Source organism: Antechinus flavipes, chromosome 3 (genome assembly GCF_016432865.1).
Source record: "Antechinus flavipes isolate AdamAnt ecotype Samford, QLD, Australia chromosome 3, AdamAnt_v2, whole genome shotgun sequence".
Taxonomy (NCBI): domain Eukaryota; kingdom Metazoa; phylum Chordata; class Mammalia; order Dasyuromorphia; family Dasyuridae; genus Antechinus; species Antechinus flavipes.
This window is the reverse complement of record NC_067400.1, coordinates 321549905-321574393: the sequence shown is the minus strand read 5'-3', so window position 1 is coordinate 321574393 and position 24489 is coordinate 321549905. Positions and strand designations below refer to the sequence as shown.

Sequence of the window (24489 nt, the reverse complement as noted above, 5' to 3'; positions counted from 1 at the left end):
TAACCCTATCTCTTTGTCACAAAGAAAGAAATATTAGAAAATTTTTTGTGTGGCCTGTTGCTAAAGATAACTTTTGAATTGCTCGTTCAGTTAAGTAAAGATTTCTCCGTAATTTTCACAATATCATGAAAATGTTTTATTTTCTTTAGTGTAACTTCTTAAATCATGATTGGGAGATAGATTTATATGATAGCATTTGTAATCACGATGGAAGCTTTTATTTAATAATTTGAGGGAATAGCAAGTTAAATAGAGACATAGTTGAAAAATTATGTAATTGTTTTTCCTTACACTAAGGACTAGGCAATCTGGTTCTGTACTTATCTGAACTTTTCCCTTCCCTTTTCTAATTTATTCTTGGATTTACTTTTTTTGTGTTTATATCATTTTCTGTTGATGACAAAACAGAAGAATAAATTATTAATAATTATGCTTTGATCTTTAATTGATCTTCTTTTTGACATTATGATAACCTGTTATTAGATTAAATATCAGTGGAAAGTTAAATATCCATTCAGAGAAACCAAAGTTAGGTCCTTGATTTAAAAGTAAATTTGAATAAATAAATAAATAAATAAAAGTAAATTTGATCTTTCTGAACTTATGTAAATAATGAATCTTAAATGATAGGCGATTCCTTATTTTAATAATAATCAATTATCAAAATTATGTTCACATATATAATTCATTTAGTGATAAATATTAACACCATATTTGCATCAGTGAAATAGATCGATCGATTAAAGCAAAAGAGATTTACAAAAATTCTGTTACAGAAATAAACCCTTAAACCTTCAGTATCCAAACTTCTGTTTTCAACTTGGATAAGTTGGGTTGTATCAAAGTATACCTTTGGCAGTAGTGTCTATTACTAGCAGTGATATGTAATTGTGAGAACAATAATTTTTATTCTAAAAATATACTTGTTATTTAGATTTCAAGCTTCTCTCCATTAGTTGCTGGGATTTCTTTTTCTTTTTTTCAGCATGATGGATTTGTGATATGGAATAAAGTTTATTTATCATTAGTGAATCAATTCAAGATTTAAGCTTTACACTAGGAATGAAAAGCTTGTTTGCTTTTCAGCTGCCTTCATAGCTGATTATATTATAGATTAAGATTACATAATCTTAAAATTATGGACAGTTCAAAGCTACATGTATAAATATTTTAAATTTAAGCATGAATGGATTGTTCCTAGAAGGTAACTTAATAGCTTGTACATTTCACATTTTGAAATATAAACATTAATCAGGTGGATATGTAAAACTTATTTCATGTGCCCATTTGCTAAACTTGATCTTTTTAGGCAGTTACACTTAAGCATGAACATTGAAGACAAATTGGAAGGATTATTTCTTAAATGTGGCGGCATAGACGAAATGCAGTCTTCCAGGGCGATGGTTGTAATGGGTGGAGTATCTGACCAATCTTCAGTGTCTGGAGAACTACAGGAAGCAGTGCTTCAAGATCGGAGTTTGCCACATCAAGATATCCTTGCAGCGGATGAAGTGTTACAAGAAAGTGAAATGCGACCACAGGAGATGATTTCACATGATGAACTCATGGTCCATGAGGAGACAGTGAAAAATGATGATGAGATGGAGACACAAGACAGGCTTCCTCAAGGGCTGCAGTATGCAGTTAATGTCCCTGTAAGTACTTACTGTACCCAATATATAGCTATAATTAGAAAGGGCATCTTAGTTATGAAGAGATTTGAGTAATGTATAAATGATTCAAATACATAATCAGTAATAGTACAATTGACTGTAGTAAATCACTGATTTATTCAGCGTATGTGCCAAAAAAAGATTGTTATATAATACTGACAAATCATATTTTAGATCCAAAAGTAACAATTATAAAGTGAAATTTTATCATCCCCATTATAAGTGTTTTTGTTAGTCTTTGAATTATCCATATCTGGTATTTGTTAGAAATTCTTTTTAGATCTGGAGCCTCTCCTGAGGTGTCAAGAAATTTGAATTTTGCTTTTTATACCATAACTAGGAAAAAAAAATTGTGACACCTAAGCAGAAGGTTTTTCTACTGCTAACTCTTAGCTTATCATCACTAAAGGGTTTGGGTCAGTTGTCCAAAGATTACCAACTGGGAAACTGAATATTTTTCTCCATTAGAGCTCTTTAGTTTCTTTAGCACAGCATAAATTCAGCCATCCAGTTTAGGGTGTACATGCAATTTTAATTTGACCACATTGTATATAGGGATTTTAAAGGAATTTTTATCTGTAAAATAAGAAAAATAGCATATAATCTTATGTTTCTTATCACTTTGAATTCTTTTCAAGTCAGCTTTAATTTCTTTGAATAAAACTTTTTCCCTTATATTGAGTCCAAGCTAGTTAGTACTTTTCTCTCAGCTACTCAGGTCTCTGACAAAGGAGGATCCTTTTTGACTTGGTTCTGGTGCAGATTTCACAGTCAAAAGAAAAGTATATTCTTTTTATTCACATGATACTTCATCCTTTCTCATCCAGCAGACTAATAGCAACTGAAAAAGCAGTTTGAAAGCTGCTTAAACTGGTTAAATGTTCTTTTTTTTTTTTTTTTAAACATGTATTACTTTTAGCCTGTTGCAACTCCTACTTTGTACCAAAGGAAATATGTAAGCAAAATTATTAAATGTAGTAATTCTATTTTTATTGGCCCCATATTTCCTTTGTAGACATTAGATGTCTGGATTCAATATTAGTCATTACATTAATTTACTTGCCCCTCCTTTTTTTTTTTTTTTTTTTTTGTGGCTTTAGATTATACCATTGTAATTGCATATATTATTCTGCTTACTTTATTCTGCATCTGTTCATATAAATTTTCCATTTTTCACTGATTTCTCATATGTATATAGCCTAAAGAGAGATATTTTCTATTAACTTTGACAGAATCTGACTTATTCTTATTTAGGCCATTTCATTCTTCCTGTAGAAATTTTTCTAAACAGCTGCTGTCCTTTACTTTCAAAATCTTTTAAAAGCTAAATAACATAATCCTTTGTCCCTGTCTATTTGTTCCTACAGGTCATTCAGCATAACCTTATCTTTTATTTTTGGTTTCTCATCCTTTCTGAAGCCAAATTTTTCAAAATGGTATCATTTCTGCCTCACCTCCTATCACCTGTCTTTTGTATGTGGCATGTTAATAGTTTCTGTCTTCCATTTTGTCATTTACTTGGGAATTCTAATTTCTATTTTCTCTTAATTTTCATGCCTACTTAAGCTTAATTTTTTAGGTGTGTATATGTTTTGATTCCTTTTGGCTTCCAGATTATCACCTGAGTGTAACTTACTGATATTGTGTTTTCAGTATTATGGTCCAAGAACAAGGCAATTATTTGTTGTTTGTTTGTTTGTCTTTTAGTTTTTAATGAAATTTCAATTACTTTGGCTAGGGTGGCAGCTGATATTTTCTTTTTTATTTTACTTTTCCCAGACACATGTAAAATCAATTTTTAAAAATTTGTTTTGAAAACTTTGAGTTCCATTTTCTCTTCATTCTACCCTTCTCCCCTCTATTGAGAAAATACATATGAAGTTATGCACGACATTTCTATAAAAGTCATGTTTCAAAGTTTAGAGATTCATGCCTGTTCTCCTTTCCTTCTCTCCCTTCCAAAAAAGTAACCCTGAAGGGAAATAAAGGTTAAAAAAAAGTATGCTTCATTCTGTATTCAGTCAGAATCAGTTCTTTTTCTGAATATGGGTAGTAGTTTTCATTAAAAGTCCTTTAGGGTAGTCTTGGATCCTTGTTATTACTGAGAATAGCGAAGTCATTCACAGCTGATCATCCCACAACATTGATATTACTTTTATACAGAGTACATCTCACTTTGCATGAGCTCATGGAGGATTTCCCAGGTTTTCCTGAGAGCATCCTGCTCATCATAATTCCATACCACAATTTATTCAGCCATTCCCCGATTGATGAGCATCTCCTCATTTTCCAATTCTATGCAGAGCAACTATTTGAGGGCCAAAATGGTCAATGGCCAAATCACTAACAAGGTTTCTCAAATTTTCATACTTAGCTTTGGATCTATAAGGACTACTGAGTCCCTCCAGTTTTGAATGCAAATTTGGGGATCTTGTGACTTAGGTAGCTACATATTTACTTTGCTGAAAGGGAAACAGTTCAATTTGTTTTTAATGTATTGTCAACCAAACAACAAATATTTATTATCTACTGTATTTTAGTACTTTGCTAGTTAGAACATTGGGGATACAAATTGAATTAATAAGACAGGGGCTTGCAGTTTATAAGAATCTGGGAGAGGCAAGGATAGAGATAAGCTTATTTATAGTATGGAACAGGAACCCATGATGCTGTATCACTTGCAGAAAGGATCTTCTGACTAGGATATATCTAATCTTTAGGATATAACTAAACCTTAGGTGTGCTATATAATAATAAAATATAGAGTCCTTATGTAATTATATAACATAAAATGATGTACTTTAACATCCAATAAAACAACTTAATTTATTTACAGTAAAAATAATACAAAGAAACCAATTTGGATATAGTTTATTGCTAGTCATCTTGACTTGTCTTGTCATTGGACTTTGGTGATTGTGAAAAGAGAAAGTGAATGATGATTTTGTGCAATTCTATCTCAGTTAATTCCAATTCATGCACAAGTTGACATCCCCATATTATGTCATTGATCCTTTTCAAAAATGAAGGATGAACAGTAACATCTCATAGCTTAGTGTTGGCCTACAAAGAACAAAATGCTCTCAAGTATTTTAAAATCATCTTTGCTCTCTGATGCCATCAGAGCCATTATTTTGTTCTCTGTGTTATGAAATATCCAGTTCATCAGGTGACATGTTTAGTTGTTATCAGGAATGATAAAGACTGCTCCTTTTTGAAAGATTTTAACCTACAATTAATAACTCAAGTTTCTGCAGCTACATTCTTCAGAATATTATTTTGCAAAGGGTGAGAATGGCTTTCTCATAAATAAACATTTTTTCTCTTTTAAATAATTCCGGATAATCTGTCTCATGCATATTGTACTCTGGTTTATACAGCTATAAAGTTGGACTACATTTTTGTCAGTAATTTGGAATGGTGTTTCCACATTCATCCTAGAAAAGGACTTTCTTTTCATGCCCATGTCTCCCATTTCCCATTTCCATTCATTCAAATGGTTATTGAAATAATTTGCTGCTTTGGATAACATTGTTTCTTAGGGTCTGTACAATGTATTCCTTTAGCTTGATGAACCACATATTATAGGTACTTTTGATTACTAATGAGTTTACTTAATGGTTCATTTGAAAGGATCAAAAGTATCTTTTTATATACTTGTTTCATATGGGACAACTTTAATGGCTTGCATCTGGAATTCCCTCTCAGTGCCACATGCTTCATGGAAGGTCAAACGTTAGTCCTTTCCACTTGGATTGCAGTAGCTTTTGAGCATTGTTTTAAGAGACAAATCTGTCAGTATTTGTACTAAGCATCACAGTAATAATCATGTGGACTTTATAGTTTATGCTTAGTGTTTCAGCCAAATGTTCCATAGTTCTTTTTCACAAGATGTCATCCTTAATTTAAATAAATTTTTCTGGGAAGAACCAAAGTGTGAATATTTTTCTAACATTATTTGTGATATTATAATAGTGTTGTTTCTTGCTTGCTAGTTAAGGAATATAGAGATCTCTTCTGGTAGATGTTTTTTAATAATAGCTTTTTATTTTTCCAAATACGTGCAAAAATAGTTTTATATATTCATCTTTGCAAAACCTTGTGCTTAATTTTTTCTCATTCCTTCCTTCTCCTCTCCCCTCCCCTAGAGGGGAATAATCCACTATAGATTAAACACATGCAATACTTTTAGACACATTTCCATGTTTGTTATGCTGCACAAGAAAAATCTCTTCTGATAAATTTTTAAGGGAATGGTCCTAAAATTGTTTAATGATCCAACTTAGCTTTGCTTTTTTCCAGAGATGGGCTTAAATTAAAGCATTGGAGCAGTACTTCTGGATATCAAGCAGTGAATCCTAAAGCATTTTATTAAGTGCTTAATATATGAGAAACAATGTAGTATAGAAAATAGAGATTTCAAACCTACTTATGACATACTGGTTTTGTGACACTTGGGAGGTCAGAGAATAAACATTTATTAAGCTCCTACTATGTGTCAAGCACTTTCCTAAGTGCTTTACAAGTATTCTCTCATTGGATCCTCACAACAAGGTTAGTGCTATTATTATTCCCATTTTACAGTTGAGGAAAGTGAGAAAAAGAGGAGAATTCAGATTCACACAGCTAGTAAATGTCTGAGGTTAGGTTGACTCCAGGCCCAGTGCTCTATAGTCACTGTGCAATAAGCTAGCTCTATAAAAATTCTTGGCAAGTTACTAAGTCTTTTAGTGCTTTGGGCACTCTCTTAAGATTATAAGATACAGAGAAGGCACCAACTTATATTGGTAGGAGCTTATCCCTGGAAGTTGCTTATTATAATGAAATAACAGATCTACTTCTTATTCCTGTGTGCCAGAAACTCTCTTGACACGGAGGATACAAATGACTTAACAGTGGCTACTATTCTGTAGAAAGTACTCTTTGTACAGTTGTGTGGTATCTGTTCTTTTGCCTGAGTTAGCTTGTCGCTAGTGTCACTGTGCCATTTACAATGAAATTAGTTACCAGTCGGGATAAAGAAAAAGAGTATCAGGAAAACTTAGTCTGAAGATTCACCTAGGAAGTCTAAAGAAAGTTGCATCTAATTTGAATATGTTGATAGAGGTTCTTCTGAAAATTGTGCCAGGGTTCTATCATTAGTAGCAGATCTACAAATTATGTATAATGTAACAAATAAAAGTTCTTATAGATTGATCCCAAACAGTGAAGTCGTTTTGACAGGTATCATTCATGTAAATAAGAAGACTCATCTACAAATAGCACTGTTCCTCTGGTTGCCATTTATAAAGAAGTTATTGCTCATTTATCTCTGGAACATCAACTTCAAAGGATATAGTTTTCCTTAATTTTAAAATGAACAGTTTAGAATAGGTGGTTTCCAATATTCTATGTATCTGTGAAATATTAAACTGAGATTTAATGAAAGGACACGTGTTCTGTCATGGATATTCATATGTAGAATCTAATAAAAAGTATTCTAAGCATGTTGTACTGGATTGACTTGGTAAAAGAATGTTCATTATGACAGGTAAGCACCAAAGAAAGATCTAGTCTGTGTTTATTTTGTCAAAGAATGTGATTAAACACTTAGCACAAAGAACTCATGGGTCCAGTTATATAAGTACATGTTTTAAGGTCCAAAACATTACCAGGACTAACTAAAGTAAAAGTTATTTTGACTGGATTAAAATAAATGTATTAATTTTTTTCTGTCCAACCAGTACATATGAAGTTGATCAATGGTAGTTAAAGATTGAAGGACAAATCACCTTATTATTATAATCATGTGGGCTGTCAAAAGAATTTCTTTGAATTGTATATTGGGACCACCTTCTGTGAAGACTAGTCCAGAATATAGCCAATTAGCTTTTTGTATATATCTTTAAAAATCAAGTCTGTGAGAATGGTTTATTTGTAATATTCTTAAGAATCTAATTGTCATTCAGAATTAAATTAACGGTTGTCTAATTAAGCGTACTGTTTCTTATGGAGGTATTCAGACATTTATAAGAGCAATTCTTCCTGACATTAACTTTGTGAAAATTAAGGAAGTGGCTTGAAGGATCTCAGTTTACATTAATCCCTTATAGATCTTATCATTCATGAATGTGTTCTAATCTCTTTTGAATTTATATATGTTATAATTAAGATGTGTGTGAGAAGAGAGAGAGAGTGTGGTAGAGTGGAAATAGGACAGCAATTTAGAGTAAAATGACCTGGATTTGAATTCTGTTGCTGTTACTTGATATCTGTGAGATGGGCAAATTCTCTAAAATCTTAGGGAGTTTGGATTAGATTGTGGTTCTTAATCTTCAAGGGTGTTTGTTCATAGATTTCAAGGAATCTCTGAATTTGGATGGGAAACCTATTACATCTTTATTTTAATATATTGACTTCCTTTGCAATGCTGTGCATATAAAAGTGAATGTGTCAGTAGAATTTACCTGGCTGCTAAAGAGGTTCATGGCCCAAAGGAAGTTACAACCTCTAGGCTAGATGATATCTAAAGCTCTTTTCGGTTTTAAATCCTATGACCCTGTACTTGTGTTGACATGTATATATGGATGTATGCATATATATTGCTTAAATTACCTTTTGAGGTAATGGGTACTGTAAATTTCCTACCAGCTGTATAAAATAATTCCTTTTTTGTCTTAAATTTACTTCTTTCATCTTCAGAGGATGTTTTTATCAAACTCCAGTATTTCAAAATTAAAGTAATCTTTGTTCAGCCTATCTGAATTATATATTAGTTTTTTTACTATTAAATGATGGAGTTGAGCTAGTCAACCTTGAACGCCCTTTCCATCTCTTAAATTACATGATCTAAAATCATGAGCTTTCGTCTTTTACACTGAAGAATCCTTGTCTTTTTGTCTGTCCTTAAATGACATGTCTTGATATAGTAATTTCTTTTCCTTATTTTCCTTTACACTTTATAAAGCTTTTTTTTTTTTTTCTTACCAAAGTGCAACAAGAATTGTACATCTGCTCCATTCCAACTTAACAGTATTTTTGTATCTTAATCCCCTCCACATACTCTGTGGTCCAGTGATATTGTCCTCATTATTGATTTTCATACTACATTACACTCATAAGTCCAAGCATTTTTACTGGCTGTCCCACATGTCTAGAACTCTCTTCTTATGTCTGCTTCTTGGCTTCCTTCATATCTCAAGCTAAAGCCCTACCTTCTGCAAGGAATCTTCTCCAGTTTTAATGCCTTCCTGTTAAAACGACCTGGTATTCATGGTGATAGCTTATTTATATAAAGTTGTCTGCATGTTGTCTCCATTATACTGTGGGCTCCTTTGTTGTTTTGTCTTTATATCCCCAGTGCTTAGCATAGTAGGTGCTTAAGGAAATGACACACAGTAGGTGCTTAATGAAATGGTAATTTGCCAAATTTGTATTTCAGGTACTACAGAAGTTTCATATGAGAATTTTCTGATTTTATTTCTATACCTTTCCTAATGAACAGTCTGAAAGTTTTTTTCTTTATTTGATCTTTTTTGACTGCAACCCCATATTGAGCTTGTGTTTGTTGTTGGGTAAGCAATCTTGATCATGACCCCAAATTCCTTTCATCTCATTTGTAAGATGTCATTTAAATTATTTTCCCTAAATAAATACATTTTCTAATCTTCATATTAAAGTTCCTAAACTACTTTTTTTTTTTTAACCAGCTCAAACAGTTTAATGTGAGTTTATTTATTTATTTATTTATTTTTATTTCTGCTGCATTAGCTTTTTTCTACCTAGAAAACCTGACAATCTCAAAATAAAAATAAATGAATACTTTTCTGGACAAAATCTCATTAGTGTTCTTAGGAATCAGTGTTGGATTGGTCTTATTTACTATTCTTATAAGTGATATCAAGAAGCATCATATTTTATTGGGTTAAGAGCTGCTAACCTTGAAGTCAGGGAGACCTGGATTCAAGAGCTGCCTCTGACATATATCATTTTCTGGACCTTTGAAAGTCACTTAAGCTCTCACTATCACCTACTAAGTTGCAGATCTTTATTGGTAGAGGAAGTTTCCTCCTAGGTAGTTATCTATACTTTTACAAATGAATGTGAATTCATTAGAATTCAGTTAGAATTTCTAGTAGACACCAAAATTTGACAAAACTTGATAATAGCTTGGATATAGATGTGAAAGAAAAAGAGGAATCAAAGATGATATCAAGATTTCTAGTTAGAGGACTAAAATAATCTCCATTTATGCTTTAGTAGTATTAACATCATCAGTGAACAAAAAGTGCCATGTCTTATCATTTGGTGTGGGTGTAAAGAAATTTCAGAAATAGACTCTTTTTTAGGAGCTTATCATACAAATGTGAAATTAAATATAAATGTGAAGAGATGTCTAATGACTTAATAACTTTTTTATTGACAGAACCCATGCCAGGGTAATTTTTTACAACATTATCCCTTGCACTCATTTCTGTTCCGATTTTTCCCCTCCCTCTCTCCACCCTCTCCCCCAGATGGCAAGCAGTCCTATACATGTTAAATATGCCACAGTATATCCTAAATACAATATATGTTTGCAGAACTGAACAGTTCTCTTGTTGCACAGGGAGAATTGGATTCAGAAGGTAGAAATAACCCGGGAAGAAAAACAAAAATGCAAACAGTTTACATTCATTTCCCAGTGTTCTTTCTTTGGGTGTAGCTGCTTCTGTCCATCACTGATCAATTGAAACTGAGTTAGATCTCTTTGTCAAAGAAATCCCTTCCATCAGAATACATCTTCATACAGTATCATTGTTGAAGTATATAATGATCTCCTGGTTCTGCTCATTTTACTTAACATCAGTTCATGTAAGTCTCTGCAAGTCGCTCTGTATTCATCCTGCTGGTCATTTCTTACAGAACAATAATATTCCATAACATTCATATACCACAATTTACCCAGCCATTCTCCAATTGATGGGCATCCATTCATTTTCCAGTTTCTAGCCACTACAAACAGGGCTGCCACAAACATTTTGGCACATACAGGTCCCTTTCCTTTCTTTAGTATCTCTTTGGAGTATAATCCCAGTAATGAGATGTCTAATGATATTGTATTAATAATGGTGCTATTAATATTCTTAGATAAATTCCATATGAATAGGCTTCATATAAATACTAAGTGACAAATTCCATATGAATCTGCTTCATATAAATACTAAATGTTACAAAATCCCAGAAGAGATTAAGGAAAATGAAAATTTTTTTAAAATCATTGAGTTTGGTGATTAGAAAGCTCTTGGTTACCTTGGAGAGGGCAATTTTAGTTGAGTGTTAAAGGAAGAAGCCAAATTGTGAGGTTGTGAAGGCAATTAAGTGTACATTCTTTTCAAAAAGTTTAGCAGTGAAAAGGAGAGCATGGTAGGTAGCTCAAGTGAGTAATGCATTGAAGGAAAGCTCTTTAAAAGATAAGTGAAATCTGTAATTGATAGGTGGCAGAGAGGAGCCAATGGAAAAAAAAATGGAAGTATCAGGAAAGAGGAGGTAAGTGAAGACTAGGATCAATAGCATTAGTGAAGGTATTAGCTTTGGAAGGAAGAATACTTTTTGGTTTGAAGATGGCAGGAAAGCAGAAAGACTAGATGAGAAAACCAAGAAACATTCAAGTTCTGGTAGGATGGTGTACTAACCCTCTTTTGTCAAAGAAATGAGAAACTGAAGGAGTATATGCCCAGTTCTGCTTTTTTTTAGTAGGCTTTGAAAGCTACAGTTTTAAAAAGTGTAGGGAAGTTTAAAATTGATATAGTGATAGCCTTATAAGTGCCTGTGTGGAGGTGGGGAGTGACACTGTGATAGTGATTTTAAATTTGACTGACAGAACAGAATAAATTGCATTGGAGAAAAATTGGAGTCAAAGAGACCAACTAGGAAGTTCTGTTATAGAAATCTTTTGTTAGAGGCAAATGTTGTGTGGTATAGCATAAAGAATAGTGAACTTGGGTTCAAATCCTGGCATGGCTACTTCTTACATGATCTTGAGAAAGTGTATTATGGACCTCAGTTTCTCCATCTATAAAATGAGTGTTTTGGAGTACATGATTTTTAAGGTCTCCCATATCTTAAGATCCTCTAAGTGATTTTTAAAGGTTTTTTTTTGGTTGTTGTAAATCCTACATTAAGTACTTGGACTGAGATGATTGATAGTGGTGAAAATAGAGAGGGAGAAGGCATTAAAAAATGATGGGACTTGGTAAAGAATATATATAGGCATGTGACAGAGATGTAGTTCTAGCAAAGTACTGAAATAGCTGGGAATGATATGATTGTGTCTGATTTATATCTCATTTGGGCAATGGGAGGAATCTAGCCTCTTCTTTTAGAAGATAAATATGATCAAATTCAGAATCTGCCCTTATCTCTGCATTCCCTAATCTAGCCAAGTCAACTGACTTATTGTCTCTCAAATGTGACTCACCTGCAAAATGATCCTCTTGTTACAGCTGGAAAAGAGACTTCCTGTTGCATCTTATTTGTCTCTCCCTTCACCACTTTTCCCTCTTTACTCATTTCTTACCATTACTATGATTTAACCAATAGTTCCTGTGTGCTCCTCATTCTTGACTTCCTAATTTCTGATTTCAGCTCTTTGATTAACTTTGACTAACTAATCCCCAAGTCTGGCCCACTTCCATGGTTTTCTATTTTTTGTTCTCAGCTTTCCCTTGGTTCTGCTAGCCTTTGTCTCTAATCTATGCACAATTTTACTTAGTTGCAGCGTGATTCAGTGTGAGGGTAAACTAAACAATTCCCATTTTAGGCAGTAAGCTGCTTATTCCCCTAGGGAAAAATATGCATAGCAAATTCAGGGGATAGTACTTAGAATATCTTTGTGTTGGTAAGTCTTTAGAAGATAGTTGTAATGATAGAAGATCTTGAAGATCAGTTTTAGGAGTTTCCCGTTTTCTTTTTCCCACATTTAAAAACAATTTCTAGTACAATAAAAATATTTGTCCAATACCAAATCCCTTTTAAAATTATGTTCATGGTCTGTTCAATGAAAAGTTTTTCCTTAATTTTATTTTCCTTCTGTTATCCAAAGCAAAAATCCTTCTTATTGCTGTAATTTTATTTCAATTGTTAGAGGACTTCTAGTATTTGAAAGATGTTTAACTTCAGTGCTTAGAAAAGACTAGTAAGTTCCTAAAGGGGAAGAAGAACTATGCCATAGAGTCATATATTATTAGAGAGCAAACAATGATTTCAGTTCTCTCATCTTTCTGTTGAAGAAACTGAGGTTCAGAAATATTAAGTAACTTAGAATCATTTTTATTGCATAACATTGCATTATTAGTTTGTTTAGGTGTGACATCGCACTCCTGGCTTACATTGAGCTTGCAGCTTTTTAGCTAAAATTTCTCCCTCCTTTACTTTTGCAGTTAATTTTTTGAGCCCAGTACTAGATTTCATACTTATTTTTATTAAATTACATTTGGTTAACTGACTTAGTAACACATAGAGTACTCTTGTCACTTCCAGTCTCATGTCATCCACAAATTTGATAAACATGCTATCTGTGCTTTCACTTGAGTCATTTTAAACATTTAAACATTAAACATTGAAATAAATGATGCTAAAGACGGATCCCTCCAGGTTCATATTATTAATCAGTATTCTGAAGAGTTAGTTCTGAGACCATCTAATGATTCAGTTTGCATCTCCTATTGTTAAGTATCAGAAAAGATTTTATCAAGTACCTTGTTGAAATCTTGTTAGTTATACTGTGGCTAGCACATTCCCCTGTTCTTCCTGTCTAAAAACCATAATCCCCCCAAAATTAGTTTTTAAAATTCTTAATGAATGCTAAATTCCAGGGATTACTTCTTAACTTTTGAAATGAAAATGAACATCATTTACATTACTATATAGTTTCAAATATCTCTCTTTCCCTTTTTTGAACACCAGGAATGGTTCTTGTATTTATCCACTCCTTCAATATTTCTCCCATTCTTCACAGTTCTTCATCAATCACTTCATATAGTTCAGCATTTACATTGCTTATTCTTTTCACCACAGTAGGATGTAGTTAATTCTGACAAATCAAAGTCATTGGGATCAGTTAGGTATTCTTGAGCTCTTCCTTTATTTTGGATTTCATTTTTTATTAACTATTTTTATCTATCCCAGTTTGAAGACTGTTCATTATTAAAATAGGATTAAAATACAGGTTAAGTAACTCTGCTTTTTCTTATGACCCTTCCCCCTCCCTTGCCCTATTCATTCCATTTTGCTCAGGACCCTGAAGGTTGCAATAGGATTTGGATAAATGGACATAAGAGAAAGTAATTTAGAGACTGTGGAATGAACATAGAATATTAGGGATGGGGCCAGTGATGAGACTAATGTGTAAATGGATTATAGTTTACCAGTCAGGGAATAGTGTGAAATGATATTGGATAGGTTGGATAAGATTAGAGTCTTAAGCAGGTTTTGAGTGCCAAGAAAAGGGCTACTCACTGAACTTGACTGAATAGAAGGACGACATGGTCAAATCTGCCCTTAGAAAGATCAATTTGACCGATGAATAGAGGACTGAGTGGAAGATGGATTGGAGTGGGAAGAAACTAAAAGCCGGGAGACCAACCAAAAAGCTAGGACAGCCCCGGCATGAGGTGATAAGGATAAGGGCCTGTACTAGAGGGGTGACAATGTCAGAGTGAAATGTTATAAGGATTAAAGAACAAGACATCATTGATTGACTTGGAGAGGAGAGGAGACAGAAAGGAAGGAAAAGAGAATAAGACTTGCTTTTCAGTTTCTATACATGTAGGATTTAATAGATTGTAATCTGTTTCTAGCTCTAAAATTCTGTATTTTTATGATTCCTTGAGCAATAGAGACCCAGTGAAGGTTTCTAAATAGAATGATATGATTAAAGTACTATTTTAGGAAGTTTAATTGGGCAATATGGGGTGTACAAACTTTAGAAGCAGGAGAAAGAACTATATTACTGGTCACAATTAAAGTCTACTGACTATTATGATGCTAACTAATGTGATGACAAGGTGATGAGGTGTCTGAGTGCTCTAGGAATCTTTGTCATTATTCTGTTCAACAATTTTAACAATGACTTGGCTTATCATTCTCTCAAACTCTTCTTTTTTCCTAACTTCACTGTTAACTGTTAAAGGAAGCATCATTTCCCCAATCACTCAGGCTCATAATCTAGGTGTCATTCTTGATTTCTCAATCTCTTTCATTCTCAACTCTCTAGTCATCTGTCTCATTGATCTTCCCAAGTGCAGATTTGGCCTTGTCATTCTTCCATTCATTCAACTTCAGTGGCTTCCAGTCCCCTTAAATATAAATTTCTCCTTCCAGAACCGGCCTTCTCTTAATGCTTTCTAATCTTCTTAGTCCTTACTTCCCCCACATACTGTGGAATCTAGTGACACTGGCATCCTTACTGTTTCTCGCAGGAGACACTCCCTTGCAAGATGCTGGTCTTGACCTGTGTCTTAGTGTGTTCTTCCCCTTCATCTGTGCCTCTTGGCTTCCCTGACTTTCTTCAAGAGCCATTTAAAATCTCACTTTTAGGAAGCTTTACCTTATACCCTTTGATTCTAGTGCCTTCATTCTGTTGACTACTTATGTAGTTGTTTTCATCTTGTCTTAGTCATTAGACTATGAGTGTCTTGAGAGAAAGGACATATTTTTTGTTTTACCTGTTCTTTTTTTCTTGCAAGCTTATCCGAGTTCCTGGCATATAGTTGGAGCTTAATAAGTGGTACTTGACTGACTGCCTGGGTTGATGGTATAGATTAAATGCTCATCAAATTTATGGGTGACGTGAAGTGGGAAGGAGTGAGTTAAGTATGACTGGCAGAAATAGTCCAGCTAGCCAGTTATAATTTAGTAGAAATAAATAAAGTCTAGTACTTCAGTTTAGGAAAAAAAAAAAAAAAAACCTGTATAATTACAGGAAAGAGAAAAGGAAGAGTAAATGTAATAGATAGGAGATGAAAGATAATTGGGTATAGAGGATGAGAATGATTGCCTTCCTTTGGAGAAACATTTTAAATTATAGTCTTATTATCTGTGTGACCTTGGACAAGTCACTTAATCTCTTTGGATCTTAATTTAATTTCCTTATCTGTTGATGAAGAATTTGGGAAGATATTCTTAAAAGTCCCTTCCACCTCTAAATTCCATGATTGTATTTTTCTTTTTTTTTTTTAAATAGCTTAAAAAATGTTTTTTTCAAATACATGCAAAGATAATTTTCAACATCCACCTTTTTAAAAAAAATTTATAGCTTTTTATTTACAAGATATATGCATGGGTAGTTTTTCAGCACTGACAATTGCAAAACCTTTTGTTCCAATTTTTCCCCTCCCTCCCAATACATTCAACATTCACCTTTACAAAAACTTGGATATCAAGTTTTTCTGCCTCTCTTCTTCCCGCCTCCTCCTATTCTATCTAGACAGCAAGTAATCAATCCCGTATAGGATAGCAACAACAAAAAAGGTGAAAATAATATTTTTTTTCTCACAGGAGACACATGGTTCTTCATGGTTCTTTTTCTGGAATGGATGGCTCTTTCCACTGTGATCATATTATTCAAAAAATAGAAACCTAAAAGGGAACTTGGGGGTTTATCTATTCTAATCTCTTGTTTTAATACTGAGAAAAGTGAGGCATTAAATATGAAAAATTTTTGCCAATGGTATCATATATAAGCAAGTAAGGCTTGAATCCTGGTTTTTTGACTTAAAAAGTCACTATGTCACATCAGGTTTTCAATCTTTGCATATTCTATAATTATTAATGCTGCTCTGTTCTCTCTAATGTAAATTTTTATTATGAATAGTGCTTCAAGTTGTGTCCTGTACTCAAAAGTATAAGTAAGAGGGTACCATTTTATATGTGGGAATTACTGTTGGCACATTCAAAAATGTACTTTTGTACACAAATGTGACTTGATCATTTTTTATAGCTATGCAGTTTTTGACATAATTGTGAGTCTGACAAACTGTTCATACCTTCAAGTTTTTTGCTTTAATTTTATTAGAAATTATTTGTTGAAGATTATCATGATAGTGATTGTTTTCTACATATATAGGTATATCTGAAAAGAGTATGTGACCAGATGTTTCTTTCAGATTCACATACAATAACAATGACTATAATCATAAACCGAAGTCTGTAAAGACTGTTGTTAGACTTATACTCTTGATGGTTTAGCTCAGAAAAATAAAGTGAAAGAATTATCCTATTTCCAATTAACTACATACTGCTTATTAAAAGTTACTGATAGTAATATCTGAAGTTTATACTTCAGTGTGAGGCACAACCATACATTAACTACTTAAATAGCTTGCTGACATTCATTCTTTAAACATATTTCATTCAGTGAAGTTGAGTTACAGCAGCAGTCATTATATCCCTGAAGGGTTGGTAGTCCTGCATTTTTCTTTCTTTTTTTAATCTTGCCTTTCTTAAAGTTAGAGACTTGGCTCTTTCTTGGGCTATTGGAGGAGATGGGGTAAAGTAGAGTAAAAAATGACAGAAAAAATGGCATGCATTCTAGTCTAGCTTCTTTCTAGCAAAATATATTGTTAGGTATTTAGGATTTTCTTTGTTAAATGATTCACCAAGGAATGGAAAATGGGCAGGAGAGTCTGAAAGAGCTAGTCAGTGCCTGGTTGGATCTCATATGCTAAAATCTGGACAAATAGTTTCCAGAGTACTGTTGGACTAGTATATATATCCTTCTTGTATCCTTTGTTTGGATAGCAATAAATTGTGGTTGAATAAACTCACTGAGTTTTTTTTTTCTTGCCCTTGAATCCATTAATTAAATGTTAACACAAAAAGAGTACTATGAAAATGATATTGATGAAGCTATATTGGAAGACTTTTTAGAAGCCTAAGCAATTAATTGATGCTATTAATGTTCACACGTAATGAATACTTATCATTTTACAGCCCTTCATTTAGGAATGGAATTTACTCTCAATTTTGCCTTTCTATTCTAAGTCTCAGAAGTTTGATGTGGATTTTTAGATCCTTATCACTTAGTATGTTATGGCGATTGTGTGTTATCTATGTTTTAATATTTCATGATTATTTCTAACTGTATAATATCCAGTCTAAGCATTCCCCAGTAATTATTAGGCTTTGTATGATGTGCTTTCCTGTTCTCTCACTATCTTGGTTGTTCTCTTCTATATCTGTTCCATCTTATCTATGTCTTTTCTAAAGTGTTTTGTCCAAAGCTGAATATAGAAAGTTAGCTATTACTTGACCAAGGCAAGTACTTCTAGTACTAGAATTGTCTCCCCCCCCCCCCCCCCCCCCATCATTTTCTCCTTCCAAATTAGTTAAAAAGCAAAACAAAACAGGACTTTTTTTGTTCTTTTCAGCATTCGTGTCAGTCTCAACTTTTTCTGGTCTTATTGTTCCAGACACACTTGTTTTTATCATCAATTACTTGTCCTAGTATCTAACTGTTGTACACATATTTTTAAAATCCAAGTTTGTGATTTATAATTTATGGTCATTAGCTCATAGACGTTCCTAGATTAGTCTCAAGGGCTTTTGGTGATGTTCAAGGCCTTTAGACTTGAAAGAGTTTTTTCTAGTTTCAAGGTTTCTTTATGTATTTAAGTCTAAAGGGCTGGTTTTCTTAAATGCCTTGACCAGGGGATCTATCTACTTTTATACTTTTTCAGCACAATTTAGTTCTAGAAGTTTTTATTTTTTTCCTCTGTCTCCTGTTTATTCTTGATAGAACTCTAATTTCAGTGAATCCCAGAATTGACTGATTCTTTTTCCATTGTCCCTTTTTTGTATGTTGATACTTCTCTTTTACCCACTCCCAATTCTTTAGTAACATGCCATAAACTATATACTGATTTTTATCCTCAAAGAAGATACTTTTTTGTCCTGCAAGAAAAGGAATCTGTTCCTTGATTTAGGAGGCATTTAATCTCTTAAAAGGAGCATATATTCAGGGAGAGATGTCATTATCATTTATTCTCAGCTAGTTATTAGTTGCTGCACAAATTGTAGGCAGTTTAACTACAAGAACTATGGAGGAGAGAGGAATGGTTCCTCAGATCCCTTTAATTTAATCTAGAGAAATGCATGGCTTTCAAAAATACTATATTCTATCCTTAAGACTACCAGGAAGTGACAAACCATTCCATTTATTGCCATGAGCATTTTGACAAGGGAAGCAGTGATTAAATAAAGCCAGTATAGGATCATCAGAAATAGATTAGGCTAACTAACTTCATTTCCTTTTGGATCATTGGTGAACAATAGCTCTACATTTGTAATCAAACAAGGATATAATAAGTCTTTGGTCCTTAAATTGCTGGTAATAGCTGTACAAAATTTCATGAATACAAAAATCAAAACAAATATAATGAGCAATAATAATTATAATATAATTGATATATAATTATGCTTATAATGATAAATATAATTAAGCTTATATGCCCTTGAAATATCCCTGCAATTTGTAGGCTTCTTAAGAAAGGTTCTCTTCTTGATGGGAACACAAACTAGAGGAACTATAACAATTCCTACTGTTGGGGTCTGTTCTTGATGGGAACACAAACTAGAGGAATTATAACAATTCTGTTATAGTTCTTCTGTTGGGGTCTCCTAACAATGAAGTCAGCAAGTATTTATTAAGATCTTACTATGTGCCAGGCACTGTGCTAAACTCTGGGAATACAAATAGTAGAAGGAAAGATAATCCCTCCCATTAAGAAGTAATATACTCTAATTGGGGAAGGCAATATAAAAATAAACTGAAGAGCAGAATCAGTTAAGGGAAGAGAAAGTAAGTACCTGTGTAGGTGACATGATGGAGAAAAATGTAGAATCAGGAGTCGATATCAAAGAAGAATGAAATAGTGAACATGATTGGCCTAGACAGTTTCCTTAAAATGGAGGTTCTATGAGGAACCATCCAGTCAGAAGGGCTGCAGAAGTAAAGTGTAGGTGCAGGGTGAAGAAGCTGTTGTATGTAAGAAAGTCTATAGAGTTAAGAGCAAAGCTTAGAGACGTATCAATGAATAAAAAACAGAAGATCTTAGGCTGAAGGTAGGAGTAATAGGTTAAAATTCTTAGTGTTGCTGAAACAATGGCAGCTATAAGCTCTAACATTTTAATTGTTATTAGAGAGGGATATTACATTAGATTCTTGTACATATACCCGAGATCCAACACTCCATCCCCAAACAACAAAAATATCTGAGTCTCCAATTTTGGTAATTTATTTTCCTTTTGCCAGAATCAAGAAAAACAAAACTTCTTAGCATTCACCCATAGTTCTTCTCATAGGTGATATATCAGAATTCTACATCATCTTAAGATTTAATCATTTTCCTTCTTCCTCTCCAGGAAAGATGATTTTTTATAAACTATCTCTGAAGAAGTCTTTATGTTGTTAGTACTGAAAGAAACTGAGGTCATAGTCTTTTATGTCCTTTGCTATTCATTCTATGGTCAAGCAATTTTCCAAACGCTTTCTCTCTATAGGGCTAGCAGATTATATTTGCTTCTGTGAAGATGTTTATTATAGCCTTATAATGCTTGTTCTTGGCTTAACTTTGATCTCTACTCCCAAGTTCTCCAGCTACAGAATTACTTATTGTAGCAGATGACAATATATTATATATTTTTTAGAAGAAATCTATTACATTCTTCATAGCAAACTTTTTTTTTTTTAAAAGTATTATCTGTGGTAGCTTTTCTCTTTCTCTTCTCTTATCACTGAACCTGGCTTAGCCTTTCTCTGTTCCGTTCTCAAGTGAGACCAGAAAAAATGGGGGACATCTGTTGAAAGTGGCCTTAACATAGGGTACTGTTTTGCCAGAAGGTCATATAGTTAAAGAATACTCGGGACAGAATTATAAGTTCATTTTAATTTTTCCATATCTTCTAAGTTATAGGTGACTGTAGACTCCCAATTTAATGACTGCCAGGAATGTTATCTCATTAGAAGAATAAATAATATGTTAAATAACTGGGGATTCCTGAAATTTTTTTTTTTTTTGAGGAAGGAAGGATATCATAGGTCTTTTTCTCCAGATTTTACTAATTATTATTCTAACTACTGCTAGCTTCTCCTAGGTAACTTATCTTATTGACTTCTTTTTCTTGTACTCCTTTTCTCCCTTCTCAGAGGCATGTACATTCCACCTTGCCTTTTCCTCTCAACTGCTCCCCCAAGATAAGTATTCTTGATCCTTTTTTCTTGATGTCCTTCAGTTCTTTACTGTTTAACTAGCTGATTAGCACATATAAATGGGAACATTTGGAGAAAAGTCTCTAGAGGTTACTATAAATCCCCCCCAAAATAAACATGCAAGGAGTTGACTTTTTTTACACATTGAATGTTTAATTCATTTCTAAAAATGGCTTTTTTCCTCCTATAACAGATAAGTGTAAAACAGGAAATTACTTTTACTGATGTAGCTGAACAACAAAAGAGAGACAAAAAGCAGATTCGAGAGCCAGTAGACTTGCAGAAAAAGAAGAAACGGAAACAGCGTTCTCCTGCAAAGGTAAGAAGCAGCTTAAGGCAAAGGTTTTAACCTATCCGTTATAACTACTGGTTGGTCTTCAAAGTTTTGCAAGGGACTTTCCTCAAGAGTGATAGAATGGAAGCACCTCAGTCACAGGTGAGACATCTGAGATTTTTGTAGCCTTACTTAACTGGAAGAGAGAGAGGTTGTTGATCATGTCCATGTGCTGTTCTTCTTGTCATCTACATTGATTATTTATCTAGAAAGAACTGACTTTTTCTTTTCTCCTTAGCTTTCCCCTCCATTTCTTCTCCTAACCTCTACCTTGGACCCTAAGTGATGTAAATGCTGCAGCTTGCCTTGTTATTATGACTCAAGAAAAGTATTAGATGATGGCAGGTTGTAATCTTCTTCCTTGTCTTCCATCTTTATCTTCTTGCCAAATTCCATACTTTCTTTCCATCTCCCATTTGATATCTTTACATCTTTTCCTCTTCAATCTTCTTCCTTTTCCTTTTATATGTCCTTTTCTTAACTTTTCTCTCGTATCTCCATTTCTTTGTTCTTCAACAATTGGCTAATGAAAAACAGAACCAGTTCTCTGGTTAATAATTTGTTTCTCCTATGTTAAATATTTTTCATAGCTTCAGTAAGAAATACGATTTCCAGTAACTCAAAACTAATTCTTTGTTATGAAAAATTCGAGGACCACTGAGTTGTTTATCAGTTATATTAATTCCACAGAAACTATTATAGGTATTTGATTTCCTTATTTTTCAGTAAATGACATCCTGTAATTCCTAGACATTTCTTGTATTTTGTGTGTGTGTGTGTGTGTGTGTGTGTGTGTATACATATAAAATTTGATAGGACATTAAGTATTCTACCTTTCTTCCCATATCTCAACATACCCTTCCTTATATGATACTCATCTTTTTGGAGGGCTAGTTTGCATTTGTGACTCATCAAATTAGTGAATTTGTGACTTGAGATTCATTTGGGGATAAAAAGATTATTTTTCTGTGGGGTAAAATTATGCTTTGAAGACTAAAAAAGTCCTCATCATAATAGTGAACTTTTTCCCTCCATTCTTTTTTCTTTATTAAAGCTTTTTATTTTCAAAACATATGCATAATTTTCAGCATTCACCCTTGCAAAACCTTGTGTGCCAGTTTTTTCCCCTCCCTTTTTTCCACCTTATTCCCTAGATGGCAAGTATTCCAATATATATTAAATGTGTACAATTCTTTGATATATATATTTCTACAATTAACAGGCTACACAAGAAAAATCAAATCAAAAAGGAAAAAAACAAGGAAGAAAACCAAACGATAGCAAGCAACAAAAAATGAAAATACTATGTTGTGGTCCACGCTTAGTCCCTACAGTCCTCCTTCTGGATGCAGATGGCTCTCTTCATCATAAGACTATTGAAACTGGCCTGAATCACTTCACTGTTGAAAAGAGCCATATCCATTAGACTTGATCATTGCATTATCAAGTAGTTAACTTTTATATAGTTCTGACTCTTAAGTCATGTATTGTGCTAGTTGCTTTACAATTTATATTATCATTCGATTATTATAACAAGCCAGAGAGGTAGGTATTCTTATTATTCTCATTTTACATATGAGGAAACTGAGGGAAACAGGCTAAGTGACTTGCCCATTGTCACACAGCTAGTAAGGATCTAAGGCTAGATTTTATCTCATATCCACCCAATTACAGGCCCAGAATTTTGTCCACTGTGCCACCTAGCTATACATTATCTAAAATACTAGTAGCCTCTTAGTTCACTGTTAATGTAGGAGGAAATACAGATTTATTTATGTGTGTGTGTGTGTGTGTGTGTGTGTGCGCGCGCGCGCTCAGGTAGGTAGATGTTGAGGATAAAAGTATGAAAATGAACCATTTTCTACTTGTATCAAGTTTACCTTCATTTAATGAAACAACTAAGTACCCTTTGTGTGACAAAACCAAACTAAAAGTGAAATGTTTTTTCTCTTAAGGTACCTGAATTCTTCTGAGGGAAACAACATTTGTCTTTAAGCCAGAAGTTCTTAAATTTTTTGCTTTGTGAGTCTATGTATACTTTGTTAGAATAATGTTTTTAAATGTATAAAATATAGAAACCTAGAAATAAGAAACAGTTATAAAAGTATTTTCCAAAAAGACCTCTGGTTAATCTCCACTATAAGTAAATGTGAAATATATGCAAAATAAATGCAAATTAATTTTGGGAGTGAGCACTAGCATTGGATCTACCTAGGCAGGGCAGTGGACAGAAATCTGAGCTTACATCCTTACTCAAATACTTAATAACTGTGTGACCCTGAGCAAGTCATTAGACTTTTTATGGTCTCAGTTTTCTCATCTGTAAAATTATGGAGTTGGCCTTAGATACCCTGTGAGGACTTTTCAAGATCTAAACTTACGTTTTCATGAATGGGGAACATCATGAAAAACCCTATGGAGTGATATTACTTGAATTGAGCTCTGAAGGAAGCTAAAGATTGAGGTAGAGGTGAATTGTAGTGAACTTTAGACATTTACAAAGGATGAGATGGGGGGGGGGGGATAGACTATGCAAAGGTATGGTGTTGATATGGAGATAAGGGATAGGATGTTGTGAATAAAGAACTGCAAGTTGGTCCGGTTGACTAGAATGTATGGTGCATAAAAAGAAGTAATAGATAGTAATATTGGGGAGGTATATTGGATTCAGATTTTTAATGCCAAATCTGGAGCTTGTATATTATTACCCCAGAGGTAAAATTGCAGCTTTTTGAGTAGAGAAGCAGCCTAATTATGCCTATACTTAAGTCATATCAATTTGGCTATTGTGTCGAAGGTGACACAAATTAGTTGTGCCCATAAGAGTAGTCAGAAGAAAATGGTTAAAAAATGTGTTGTGGAAATATGATGGTCAAGACTTGGCAACTTAGTGGTTTTATTTATAGGAGCAGAAGAAATTGAATAGTGAGAAATGACTAATATTGTGGACCTGGGTAATAAGGTTATTAGACTAGAAGAATATTGGTGACCTTTCTATAGAAGTAGTAGATTTAGGAGGAAAGATGATACGACTTGTTTTGGACATATTGACTTCATATGACATCCATTTGAAAGTGGCCATTAGACACAGAAGATGATGCAAGCCTGACCCAGGAGAAATACTAGGGCATCATCTATATAGAGATGATAATTGAACCCGAGGGAGCTGATAAGATCACTGAATGAGAAAGTATAAATAAAGAGAGTAACTCTTTTAGAAACCCCCCAAAAAACTAATTTTGTTTTTTGTTTTT

General features: G+C 33.4%; 1 protein-coding gene across 1 annotated transcript in view; it reads left to right on the top strand.

Annotated features, from left to right (window-relative positions):
* The window catches only part of ZNF148 (zinc finger protein 148), a 136079-nt gene that overhangs the window by 49551 nt on the left and 62039 nt on the right, over positions 1–24489 (top strand). Inside the window, exons 4-5 of the mRNA XM_051985475.1 lie at positions 1310–1655; positions 21095–21220. Of these exons, the coding sequence (XP_051841435.1) occupies positions 1326–1655; positions 21095–21220 (456 nt within the window). The 5' untranslated portion in view covers positions 1310–1325. The remainder of the gene's footprint in view (positions 1–1309; positions 1656–21094; positions 21221–24489) is intronic.